Genomic DNA, 14203 nt, shown 5'->3' on the forward strand with positions numbered 1-14203 from the left:
GGAGGTGAAAAAAGGCTGCTTTGTACCTGGTGCCCCACAGTTTTCTTATGCTCTTTATTGGCTGCTTTCACAGCTGGACGGGCAGAGCGGATATTGATTTTGGAAGACGTTTTTTTCCCAGAAGGAGCAGCTGGAGCAGGGTCCTTTTCGTCATGGAACAACTCCACCATTGCTGGGTCCTGGAAAGAAGAAGTGAAAACTCGTTATCTCGCTTCGGCGATCAAGCAACAAAGCATAATTTCTTGGAAAAGAAATATATACACTCTTCAATGGAAGAAGGTGAAATCCACACCAAATACCGGCGGTATCGGCGTTAGTGAAACCGAACCAGCTTTGTGTATTCCAAACACTAAACAAAATGGGGTGCCTCGTTGCATTGCTTGCTATTGTTTGTGTTGTCATTTATGATCTCTTGACAGCAGGCCGAGGGGAAGGTTGAGAGAACCGGTCTGTTGGAGCAGGACTGGGCCCATCTAACCAGCATTCTAACTGACATCTCCACATCGGTTTAGGAAGCTCACAAATAAAAGATTAACCTAGTTCTCTTTCCGACGCTGCTTCCGTCTGCTCAGTATGTAAGGATGGGTAAGTCATAGAAGATACCGTACAATCAAAGGACTGGAAGGGACCTTGGAGATCTTCTAGTCCAACCCCCTGCTCAAGGCAGGAGACCTTATATCATCCCGGTCAAGTGGTTGTCCAGACTGTTTTTGAAAACCTCCAGTGACGGAGCATCCACAACCCCAGGAGGCAAGCTATTTCATTGATTAATTGTTCTCATTGTCAGAAAATTTCTCCTTACCTCTCTCTTCAGTACAAGCTTCCACCAATTACATCTTACCCTCTTCTTCGATGCTTTGGAGAACAAGTCGCTCCCCTCTTCTCTGTCAGAGCCCCTCAAGTACCGGAAGATAGCTATCGTGTACCCCCACCCCCACCCCAATCCTTCTCCTCAGCAGAGTCCACGTACCTGGCTCCCTCAGCTATTCTCCGTATGTATCAGACTTCAGACCCCTTGTTATTTTTGTTGGTTTTCTCTACACCCTTTCTACGGTCTCGGCATTTTGTCTGTACTGTGGTGACCAGAACTGTATGCGGCATCCCACGTTTGGCAACTTTAAGACCTATGGACCTCAGGTCTTAAAGTTGCCAAGATTGAACCGCCCTGGTGTAGTGTTGAGAATTTACTCTGTTCCTTCTTTGTTACTGAACCTCTCTGCTCTTTCCCCTCATCTGAGGTTGCTTCCTTCTGATTTTCTTCCCCACATGTATGCACAAGGCACACGTTGTTGCATTCTCCTCCTGGTAGGATGTATAGTGAGTTTCGTACTAGGCCTTGCCTATTCCTATAACAGTCCCCCTTTTTTTAAAAAAAAACACCAAAACCCTACCTAACTTGCTTCACTAATTTTCGTTCAGGTCGGATTTCTGCTTCTGAGAACGTTCACAGGCACCCAAAGTGGGCTCCACCCTTTAACAGGCCTGCCCCAGTTGTTTGCTAGACTAACAAGAAGCAGCGCTTCTCACAACTGTTTTCATTAGGACAAGACCACAATTTGTCATCTGGTGCTTCCCCAGATTGATTAGCTCAATTCTGCTTCCATGTTTGCCAAAAGCGTCTTGGAGAAACAATCTGTCTGCACAGAGAGGTTTTCTGACTTGACACGCACCACTGTTTTATCTGCTTCACAACGGCAAATTTTATTTTACTATCAGCTGCCAAGAAAGTCCCTTTGTCCATCTCCTGCCTCCAGCCAGCTTTTGTTCTTCTAACACCTTCCGGAACATCGCTCGCTTCATTCTCGAGGGAAATTCTCCGTCCGCTATCCCTTTAATTCTTGGATTAGGACCATAAAGATCCCAGGTGCTTTTTCCAGAACCCGCCTTTTCAGATGTACACAGCAGAGCTCCACAATAACCAATTTATAGCCGGTCCTTCACTTACGACCACAACTGGGAGCAGAAATTCCACTCTTAAGTAATGTGGGCGATAAGTGAGTTGCGCTTGATTTCACAACCATTTTGTTCCGATCATTAAGTGGATCACTATAGCCGTTAAGCGAATCTCGCTTCCCCCGCTGACTTTGCTTTTCGGAAGCCCCCTGGGAATGTACTAAGTGGCGATACGAAGGAAGTCCAGCTGCCTCCGGAAAAAGCACCCGTGACCTGGACGACGGAGCACCTCCATCGACACTGCGCCCTGCACTTTGGGATGGACGCCCTTCGGAGGGTGCGGGAGCACGAAGGGATTTCCAGAAAACATTGCGGACTCCGGGAACCATTTGTGCTTCAGTTTGAGATGCAGACAACACAAAACTCATCCCCGTCAGCCTGGGCCCCCCCTCTTCAAGAGGGGAAAAAACCATCCTGCAGCCAAGGAGGCTCCACGCCCATTTGCCCCACTCAGGTGACCCTGAGGACACAGGAAAACCTCCAGGTGTCCTCAACGACTCCCTTAAAGGACGCAAACGATCATCTGTCTGTCCTGCCCTTCCCCACCATCCAGTCAGAACCTGAAGAAGCTTCTTGGACGAGAAGCGAAAGGTCTTCAAAGAAAAGGAAGAAAGTCTGGTTGCCTCCTGAAAAAGCCCCTTCGGGACAAGTGTCGCCTGGGGGAACCGAGCATCTGCCTAGACAACTGGCAACAACAGGACCCTGGGACACCACCGCAGTCAAAAGGGCGAGGACTGGCCGTAAGTCACATTTTTCAGCACCACTGTAATTCCAGTCACTAAGCAAATGTTCACAAGTCAAGGACTATCTGATGTGTGATGTACTGTATGTGGCCAACAGTCTTGGCCAGAATTGCCCAGGGCTGATGAGGATGAGTGGTGAAAGGGCCCAACAGATGGGCAGAATGGCTGTGGGTCAGAAGGGGGCCAGCCCTCTAGCAGATCATACACTGAGATCACCCCAAAGGTTTCCATCTCACCCCACACCCCAGGCGCTCTGAGCCAAACGCTTCCAAGAAATCCACAAATAAGTTATAGCAGGCAAGACTCAAACCCCGATTTTCCAACCCAGCAGAGGGCTTGAATATGCCTGTTGTGACGAATCAGCATTCATAATTTTAAATGGCGCCAGGCAGAGAAATTGTTCGACATTTTTAGCACCAGTTCTCAGGCAGAACGACGAGCGGCTCTGAAAAATTTATTTTCCGGGGAGAAGAGAATTCCTCCAGCGGCCTTGTCCGTACTTCTTGCCTCACAAGATGGCCCCCGGGTGGCATGAATATTCTGACTTCCATTTTATAATCCCATCCAAGTATGAACCGTTTCCAACCCATTTCACTTTCTCACGCTCAAGCCTGAGGGCTTTCACTTTCTGTGAGGGCCTTTAGGATTACGCTAGTCCTTATGGTCCACAATACAAAAGAAATCCAGCCAGGAGAGAAGCCCCCCACCCCCACCCCGTCTGCGGGGTGTCTAAGCCAAGGACCACCTTGCTCAAAATAGCAAACTCCCTTTTGTGTTCCTTGTTTGACTCTTTTTATAGCCTGTTCTTTCTCTGCGCCCTCCGTTCCGGGCGCACTTGACTCTGACAATGGCCTAAAATTAACCTGCCATTGAAATGGTGTTATCTCCTCCGGGCAGCCCAGTCTGTATCCGAAGCCCTTTCAAGGAAGCGGCTTATGAACGCAGCCGCCTCCTCCCCAACAGAAGCTGATTTTCCCATCCTTCTTACAGGAATTTTTATCAGATTCTCCCGGTAAAAGCCAAGCCCAGGCCATTAAGAAAAAAATCCTGTCGAAAGGAAGAGAAGCAAGCACTCTCCTCTACGGAGTGTCCAATAAAAATAAACTGGACTACCCTTTAAGGAAATCTATTTTCAGCAGGGAAGCAGCCTGTGGCTCCTCCGGGCATTCGGTGTTAATGCGTAAAGAATTGCTAAGTTCCGCAGTTCTGTATGTAGCATACATGAATGCACAGCACGAAGGCATACAGGTAAGCCTCGACTTATAGTTATTCGTTTGGTGAACATTCAAAGTTACAACGGCACTGAAAAAAGTGACTTAGGACGGGCACCCATCGACTGTTTGCACCACCTCCATGTTCTTCGCGTGATCCAACTCAGGTGCTCGGCAACCAGTCTGTACCTCTGGCAGCTGCACTGTCCCCGGGGTCACGGGATCAACAGTTACAACCCTCCCGGCTGGTTCCGACAAGCAAAGTCCATGAGGGAAGCCAGACTTGCTTAATGACCACAGGATTCACTTAATAACTGTGGTGATTCGCTTAACAACTGTGGCAAAAAAGTCATAAAATGCAGCAAGACTCACTTAACACCTGCCTTGCCTAGCAACAGAAATGTTGGGCTCAATTGCGGACTTCAGTTGAGGACTATCTGTATTTAAGTCTAATGAAAAGCTTATTAAGGAATAAGATTCTAAAGGCATTAATAACATTGCCAGCACAACTGCACTGTTTGCTCCAGACTGGAAACGGCAGGTTACTGGCAGGTGGGATAGAAGAGTGGTCCCCAGCCTTTCAAGGGTTGACGGTTCGGAGGGCAAGGGAGGAACAGGGAAATGTGCATGCACACATGCGCAAAACAGGTGCGTGCACGGTGACGGCAGTGGCGCCTGCACACATGTGCAAACGGGCCGCTACCACCCACACACCTGCGCAAACGGGCTGCTAGGACCTGCAGGACTGAGAATCTCCAGAGACATTTCCAAGGGAATGGTTTCCATTTTCATCACTTCACCCTTGAGTCATGAAGTAATGCAGAAGAAGTTTTGACTGATGGTCTAGCAAGCTGCCATGTTTATTTCTCTGGTTATGACCCTCTTCAGGCACTCCAAGTGGAACTGAGGGAGGCAGGCTGGAAAAGGTAGAGCTTAAAACAAAACTGTTGGAGCTCAGATACTCACTTTTATGGGAAGTCCTCGACTTATGACTGAAATGGAGCCTGCCTATCAAGGTTGTAGGCCCTGATGACCATAAAGCAGGTCATCAGGTGACCAACCCAGTTTCATGAGCTTTTTTTTGCAGCAGTCATTAAGCAAATCATTCGTTAAGTGAGTAGGCATTTGTTAAACAAGCAAATTGCTTGGTATGGGCCAGTTCTGCTGAAAACTGGAAGTAAACGTCAGGTTTTGGTGAAAACGTCATGAATCCTAGTTATGTGATCACAGGATGCTGCAAATAGTTCTAAATAGTTGCTGAGCACCGAAAATGTGGTCGCATAACTACAGAGGGGTGTGTGTGTATGTTTGTGTGTCCTTGGAACTTCAAAACTGGGCCATAAGTACCTTTTGGGGGAGCCTGTTTTAACTTTGAATGGCCATTAAACAACCTGCCATAAGTCAATGCCTACCTATACAGTATATATTATATATCATAACAGGGTTAGACCAGTCAATCAATCACTTTCTCCAAAGCCCCTGAAGGCAGGAGAAGCAGCAGCGACGGATGGAAACTAACCAAGGAGAGAAGCAACCTGGAACTAAGGAGAAACTTCCTGACAGTCAGAACAATTAACCAGTGGAACCACCTGCCTCCAGAAGCGGTGAATGCTCCAACACTGGAAGTTTTTAAGAAGAGACTGGACAGCCGTTTGTCTGAAATGGTATAGTGTTTCCTGCCTGAGCAGGGGGTTGGACTAGATGACCTCCAAGGTCCCTTCCAACTTTGTTGTTGTTGTTGTTGTTGTTGTTGTTGTTGTTATTTAGACAGAAAACATCCTACATAGAAAATTGACAAGGTCCCAATAAAGAAGAAACTAACTTCGTACCAATATGTCCCCTCAAGGTTTTAAAGAAATCCGGAAGATTAATTCATCTCCCGTGGTTTTCTTGAGATACACCTTGCTTTTTGCACTGTGATCTCACAGTGTAAACTTGCCATAAACTAGATCTCAATATTGTCCATTAGCTTGGACCTCACGCTACCAGCCAAGATGTTGTTCTGCACAAATTAACCAGAACGGAGCCATCCAAAATGAAAGGAGAAGGAACTTCAGCCATAAATAACATATAATGCCCGAATACGACAATCCAATCTATTTTTCCCATGGGTAACTTTACCTTGCTGGCGTTCAGAATATTGATCTGTTCTTCGTGGACTGTATCTCTGTTTTTTTCCAAAAAGCCCTCACAATAATATTCCACCTAGAAAAGATTCCAGAACCAGAGTTTGGGTAGGAGAAGAAAAAGAAAAAATTAAAATTGTAAGTACAAATCTTATCAAACAAATTAAGATACTCTTAAGTAATATGGACAATATGTCCCTATAGTTTTCTTTTCAAAATAATCTTTTTTAAAATGAGGCAGCCTAAAACCAGAATATATTACAGAATGCTAAAATATTTGGATCTCAGTTTCTACATTAATTCAAACTGAACTGTGTATATACTCAGATGCACAAAAGACTAGTTTAGCGTATCTGTTGTGTTCTGCAATTATCAAAACTAGGTGCTTATTAATAACAGACTGGCTTTTAACCTGGTTAAAAGTATTAATATGGCTGGAGGATGGGTAGAACCATTTTTTTTCCACTGGGGGAAATCTCTGGCCTTTTGCACAGAGGGGCTGATGCTATGAATGAGGATGATTTGCCCTCCACTGTAAGAGACACTGGGCGCAGTCTGTCATCTAAGCTCACTGGGAACTCTGAGAAAACTGGCAGCTGTACTCTTCAAGAGCCACAACCTAGTCAAAGGAGGGAAGAAACCGTGGCTACTTAAAAGCACCAGGGTAACCTCAGAGTTGAGAGTTCAGACCAAGCCTTCTTGGTTGACAGGGGCCTGCAACCTTGAGAACGTTAAGACTTGGTGGACTTCAGCTATGCTAGCTGAGGACTTCTGGGAGCTGAAGTCCACAAGTCTTAACGTTGTCAAGGTTGCAGGCCCCTGTTTGCTGAGTATCAACTTTTGCCTCCTGACCCATGGGAATTATACCCCGCTTCTGAGAAACGGTTTGTTTAGCAGCTGCTATTAACAACATAAAAGAGAATGAGGGAAAGTGCATACGTACCACTTCTGTCTTTCAAATCCAACACTTTATCACCGTGACTCTCAGTACTACGCAATGAGATGCAAAGAAGAGGGGATCTAAAACTCTTTTTCAATCTCACTCTAAATTCCAATTTTCAATTCATCGGTAAGTACCCTGATTTTTTTTCCCTGTCTTTAGATTTCAAAGGTGAAAGGAAAGTGAATAAATAGCAGCTGCCAGGAGCCCCGGTGTCTCAGTGGTTAGAATGGGCTATTGCAGGCAAACTCTGCCCACAGTCTGGAGTTCGATGCTGACGGGGCACAAGGCTGACTCAGCCTTCCGTCCTGCCAAGGGCGGTAAAATGAGGACCCAGATTGTCGGGGGCAATATGTGAATAATGCTTTTACACTGTAAACCACCCAGATAGTGCTGTAAGGAGCTACGGGGCAGGATGTAAGTTTAAGTACTATTGCTATTCTAGGTAGTACAGGCAACCAACACACAAGGGCTCCCCAGACCAAAGGGAGATGTTAGCACAATTAGGGAGAAAGGCTGGACCTGTACCACACCCTCTCAAGTCTTTCTGTTGTCACTACCTTATCTGCAAAGTGCACAACAATGAATGCCGTGTTCGACATGCGAGGCTTCTGGAAATGTTGGCTGCTTCCGTGGCGATCATAGAGTTTCTGAGCCCAGTTCTCGTCTGTCCCTTTAGGGACCTGTTTTAAAAGAAAAGAAGGAAAAGGCAATCACTGCAAAATGCTCAGACTTACAGTAAATCATTATTCTGAATGTACTGTTCTAAATGGGAACCTGCATTTCCACTACAAAACAATGGGATTACCTAACGCAACTATCTCCATCTGGAGCACCTCTAAGTTGTGCTTATTGGAGCCTCTGTTGCTAAGTGATGCGGTCCAGATTTTTATTGTCCAGATTATCAATGGCTTAAAAATAAACAAAACATTCACAGCTCTTAAGTGCTTATTTACTCGTCATAACGGTTCTTTCCCTTGACACTTTCATATTGTTTTTGTGTAAGAAAACAGTAAAGAAACATTTGTGCAGAAATTAATGGAGTTTTCAGGCTGAACCTTTTCTCCCCCCAAACTAAGCCGGACCAACTTTCACCGTGAACGGCAGGAACTTTTCCAGATTTGAAAGAGCAAACAATCCAGAGCTGAAACAAAGAGGTGCAGCAAACATCCGTTTCGCAGTCAACTCAATGTAATGTCTTAGCCTTTAAGCTCACTATCTCCAAGATAATAAAAAGACATTGTTCAACAATTCTTTTTTTTTTTCCTTCACAGGTTATGCTCCAGGTGGGGAAAAACTGAGAGACCAAACGGAACGGGACCTTCATAAATTTCTATGAAGGAGATACTTTAGAGCTTGACATGCAATAAAAACTCTCTGGCATCTACCTAAGGATCCTTGGTGGAGCAGTGGGCTAATGCCTCCTTAAGTAACACCAGCTGCCTGCAATTAGTGCAGGTTCGCATCCCACCAGGCTCAAGGTTGACTCAGCCTTCCATCCTTCCGAGGGAGGTAAAATGAGGACCCAGATTGTTGGGGGCAATTAAGCTGACTTTGTAATAATACCGCTGGGGGGGCGGGCGAAAGCCCTAATAAGCAGGCATATACATAGAATGAAGGCTATTGCTAAGCACATTGATTTGTGCTTTAGATTGTAAGCCGCCCTGAGTCTTCGGAGAAGGGCGGGATATAAATGGGATTTAAATAAATAAATAAATAAATAAATAAATAAATAAATAAATAAATAAATAAATAAATAAATAAATAAATAAGAACAGATGGGAGACATGGCAGCCTTCCAGTATCTCAGGGGCTGCCCCAAAGAAGAGGCAGTCAAGCTATTCTCCAAAGCGCCCGAAGGCAGGAGAAGAAGCAACGGATGGAAACTAACCAAGGAGAGAAGCAACCTGGAACTGAGGAGAAACTTCCTATCGGTGAGAACAATCAACCAGCGGAACAGCCTTGCCTTCAGAAGCTGTGGGCGCTCCATCACTGGAGGCTTTTAAGAAGAGACTGGACACTCATTTGTCTGAAATGATATAGGATTTCCTGCCTGAGCAGGGGGCTGGAGTAGAAGACCTCCAAGGTGCCTTCACTCTCTATTATTCTATGTTCCATGTTCTGTGTATCTCTTGTTAAAACACAGAGAGTCCCACCTTGTTCAGAGAAGGAACACGGTTGCTGATTGTAGACAGCAAGCTGGAGGCAAATTTAGCAACAATTAAGTTCTACTGATATCAGCGGGTTTACTTGAAATTAGCAAAACCATCAACTGACTTTGAACTGACCCAGGTTCTTTGGAAATAGTCAACCTGTTTACCCATTTACTGACTTGTTTTCTTGCAAACTGTGTTTTCGTCAAAAAGCTCATGAGATGTTAGCGCAATACTTCCTGAGGACATCGTCTTACTATAAACACTGGACATTAATAAGTTTGGGGGATTTTTTTTACCTTGCATTCTTCATCCAGCAAGTCCAAGATGCCCAGCTTGGCTTCTATAAGGTCTATGCACGGCTGATTGTCATAAAAATCAATGAGGGTCCAAGGAATTTGCTCCTTCATGTACTCATCTTGTTCCAATTTAAAGACATGCTGTGGCAGAGAAAGACAGCAAACCTTTAGCTGTTGTCTGGAAAGGCTACTTCAATAAACCCCAAATCCTTGATTTATGAACATTCGTTCGGTGACCATTCAAAGTTTCAATGGCACTGGGAAAAGAGGCCTGGGACCATTTTTTTGCACTCCACTGTGGTCACCTGATCAAAACTCAAAATACTTGGCAACTGACTCATATTTATGACGGTTGCAGCATCCCCGGGGTCATGTGATCACCTTTTGCAACCTTCTGACACGCAAAGCCAATGGGGAAGCCAGATTCACTTAACAACCGTATTACTAACTTAACAGCCGCAGCGATTCGCTTAACAACTGCGGCAAGAAAGGTTTAAAGTGGGCAAAACGCAACAACTGTCTTTGGGCTCAATCTGGGCTTATAAGTCGAGGACTTCCTATAATCACTGAAGCCCAAGTAGCTGAACACACTGGCTATCGTCTGTTGTTCGTTCTCCGGATTTAATCTTTTCTAAAAAAAAGATTCCTATACTTTCTTTTGGCATTTATAATCTTTTGCACATTAAAAGTTATTTATACTACAGGCAATAAACAGCTAGAAGGACTGAATTCAAGAAAATAAAATGATATTCCGAGCCATTTATGCATCTCAGAGCAGCAAATCTACTATTCTCTAAGGCTGCAAGAACACTTTTGGTTGACCACCAGTCCTTTTAGAAGCATGCGACAATTGCATAACTATAGGTATCCCATAATTTAAACACTACAGCCTGAAAAAAGTTTTTTAAACTTAACTATACAAACAAAGTTTCTTCATTTTAGGGAGATTCCCACAAAAACTGAGGAAGTAAAAGAAGCCATATCCAAAACAGATGATTTCACCTTAAATCTTACTATTATTAGAGTTGGTTGCCCAGTGACAACTGTAACTGAGATCTGGGTTGACATTTAATATAGAATCATGTTCAATTTCAGAGATCAGGGATCATATATTCTATTGCAGTAAATATATATATATATATACATACACACACACACACACACACACACACACATTTATTTATTTATTTATTTATTTATTTATTTATTTATTTATTTATTTATTTTTATAAACCGCCCTTCTCCCGAGGGACTCGGGGCGGTGTACAGAGTAAGGTAGGTATACAGATTGAACAATAGTGAAAAAACAATAGTAAAAACAAACTGGGACCCCAACTAGAGCTATCAGGCCAGGCCGGACTGGTGGAACAGGTAAGTTTTTAAGTCGCGCCGGAAGGTGCGGAGGTCGGGGGCCATCCGGATTTCGGTTGGCAAGCAGTTCCATATATATATATGTAAATTTTTTTAGATTGCTAACAAAGAATTAAAGGGAGACTGATATGCATTTCAAACTTGTTTTCATTAGTCAGCCATACCCTTCTGAGATTCGAACCTGGGCTGATTGCACATTAGGCAGTTATTTTTACCTCTGGGCCACAAGCTCTATCTCACTTTGTTAGCTGAGAAGCAAGGGAGATATGTGTTAAATGCTTGTTAACTATTTAAATTACATTGCTAGGCCCCAAACATGGGACAAATCTTTATTTCCTGTTTCAGCCTAACCGAAGGCCATCGACAGGCAGTAGTCACAACAGTGACAGCTCATATTTGTGTAAATACACACACACACACACACACACACACACACACACACACAAATCAAACTCATGCATAAAAACTACTTTATATAAAAGGACAGGGATATTAACGATTTGAAATCATGCACAAGTAATAGCTGAATTGCAGTTGCTGTAATATGAATCACTTGTAAGTATCTAAAAACATAATGTATTAGGCTATTAAGAAAACAAGCAGCAGAAAACAGAATTTTCAGAAAGACTTATGAATATCTTCAAATAAATATTTCACCCTCCCTGTCAATCCGGTACACTGTGTTGCTATGAAAAATTGCCTTTAGGAACTTTTTAATTAATATGGGCAAAATCAATAGAAAGCAAAATGAGCAAAATAAAACAGAAAATCATTAGAGGTTTTTTTGTTTGTTTGTTTTTTTAAATAACCCTGGAAATTATTGAAAAAGCCACAGGGGAGATAAAAGTTATAACACTTTGGAGGATGGAATCAGCTAAATATTGTGATGACACGCAGGACACAGCCTCTAAGTAACTGGGAACGTAGGGCTAAGGATTGTGGGTGTTTTTAAAAAAGAGAGGAGGCATTGGGAAGCAACTTTCAGAAATCTGCCGTTCTTAAATTGAAGGAAAGTTTAATTTCCTTTTTCTGGGTCCTCCAATGCTGTTTGTTTATTTACTGCAGAAGCTGAGGGACTTTCAAGAATTACGCTGAAAGAAAATACCTAGCTTGCTCATAAAAATTAGTATATAGTTATATAGCACAAATATCTTTATCTTTATTAGACTTATATACCGCCCTTCTCCCGTAGGACTCAGGGCGGTTCACAAGGTTTTTTAAAATAACAATACAACGATTACAAAAATTAAGAACAGTTAAAATAATTCCATTTAGACCTTGAATAAATATAAAACCCCAATTAAAATCCAATTAAAACCCCAATTAATACTCTCAGTCCAGGCCAGAGAGCTCAAAGAGCCAGGTCTTCAGGTCCCGGCGGAATGAGCGAAGGCCAGGGGCGGTCCTGAGCTCTACGGGCAGCTGGTTCCAAAGGGCAGGCGCCCCCACTGAGAAGGCCCTCCCCCTGGGTGTTATCCGCCGGCAAATACAGTAGGGTTCCTAATCTGAAATATTATTTAAAAGTATTTCTGCTGAGACACTTTGGGTTCTGTTGCAAATCAACACATTTTCACAGTGGGAACTCACATAATTTCCATCCAGTAAACAGAACTCATCAAAAATGTATTTGCTTTTTAACAGCAGTTCTATGTAATGCAAATAGAATGGTTTAGCAGATAAACCTCATGAACGTATTAGCCCCCCAAAATTATTCGTATATCTTGCCCATTTATTGCATTCCTAAAACATTTTAAGGTACAGAATATTTTGGATATCTTTGTATTCTTTGGCCCACCCCAAAGATACTAAAAAAATTGAATTACCGAATTGAATTGCTGCTGTAATTTTTCATTGGCGTAATTGATGCAGAACTGTTCAAAGCTATTAAATTCAAAGGTTTCAAACCTGCAAAACAAAAGAATGTTCTTAGACAAAGGCTTCAAAGAATAGTTTCTGGGGGGGGGGAAATCATTAATATTTACAGATTAATTATTGTACTATTTTTATAAATCACCCTGGGAATCTAATTTGAGAGAGTTATTAAAATGAAGTTTCCAGTCTGGAAGTATCAGTGAGACCTTAACTTAGTTTTCCCAATCCAGAATCTTACAGATGCACAGACAGCTGTCACAGGACGCAATTCTGGATCTGTAATTCCAACATAGTTGGAGAACATTATATTGTGGAAGAAACATTTAGGCTAACATCTCTAGCAGTCCCATTGCTAATCCTCTCCTAGAATCCATGTTAATTCCACATTTGGATGGCTAGAACACTGACCGAGTCCTTGGGTCACAGGAACCACAATTTTAAATTTCTCACAATGACACTACAACAGAATCCATTTTAAGTGCTTCTCAACATTCTAATGTTTTTTTTACTGTATGAAGTCCAATCTTAGAATGCAGCAGATTCTTAATTGAGCAGCATTTTACTTTTTTCCCCAAATTAAATTTTTTTGTGTGTATAGATTTTAGGTTAGATAGATGATAAGATAGATAGATAGATAGATAGATAGATAGATAGATAGATAGATAGATAGATAGATAGATAGATAGATAGACAGAAGAGCCTTGGTGGAGTAGTGGGCTAATGCCTCCTTAAGTAACACCAGCTGCCTGCAATTAGTGCAGCTTTGAGTCCCACCAGGCTCAAGGTTGACTCAGCCTTCCATCCTTCCCAGGTAGGTAAAATGAGGACCTAGATTGTTGGGGGCAATAAGCTGACTTTGTAATAATGCCGCTTGGGGTGTGTGTGAAAGCCCTAATAAGCAGGCATATACATAGAATGAAGGCTATTGCTAAGCACATTGATTTGTGTTTTAGATTGTAAGCCATCCTGAGTCTTCGGAGAAGGGCGGGATATAAATGGGATTTTTTTTTTTAAAAAAGATAGATAGATAGAAGCAGACAGACTTTTTCCTAGGTAGGGAGAGAGAGAGAGAACATTTGAAGACAGCTGTACAACACCATTAAAATATTTTATGAGACAAGTTTGAATAGTTTATTATTTTTGGTCTGAGAAAATCCTGAGCAAGATCTATAGAGGAATAATACTTCTGGATACAAAAGAAATGTAGAAGAATCAAAAGGAAAAAAATGAGATTCTTTCTGTTCAACTAAGAAAGATGATCAGACGATGAAAACGTCATTGCCAGACCGCTTTCATTAGGCCCTACAGACAAAGGGCTTAAAATAGTTCAGCACTGTCATTTTAAGGAGATCCACACGTAACTCTACATTAATATACAGGCACCTTCCCTTAAAACTTTCATTTTTTTCAGATTAAGTACTCCTCTGTTGTCAAGTGTAACAGCTTAACTGAAACCAACCAAGAAAAATGAAAGCTTAAGATAATGCCATTACATTTTATGGTTTTTAAGCATGTTGCTGTAATGGAAATCCAAC

The 14203-nt window shown here is 42.7% G+C and overlaps 1 protein-coding gene across 3 annotated transcripts in view; it reads right to left on the reverse strand.

The window, feature by feature from the left end:
• MYO5B (myosin VB) overlaps positions 1-14203 on the reverse strand; it is a 161438-nt gene that overhangs the window by 94105 nt on the left and 53130 nt on the right. For all 3 annotated transcript variants that reach the window (XM_083355614.1, XM_083355615.1, XM_083355613.1), the window contains exons 8-12: positions 12620-12701; positions 9426-9566; positions 7534-7656; positions 6029-6112; positions 27-179 (exon numbers count right to left, since the gene is read on the reverse strand). In XM_083355614.1, the coding sequence (XP_083211740.1) occupies positions 27-179; positions 6029-6112; positions 7534-7656; positions 9426-9566; positions 12620-12701 (583 nt within the window). The remainder of the gene's footprint in view (positions 1-26; positions 180-6028; positions 6113-7533; positions 7657-9425; positions 9567-12619; positions 12702-14203) is intronic.

Source organism: Vipera ursinii (genome assembly GCF_947247035.1).
Source record: "Vipera ursinii genome assembly, chromosome: 2".
Lineage (NCBI taxonomy): Eukaryota > Metazoa > Chordata > Lepidosauria > Squamata > Viperidae > Vipera > Vipera ursinii.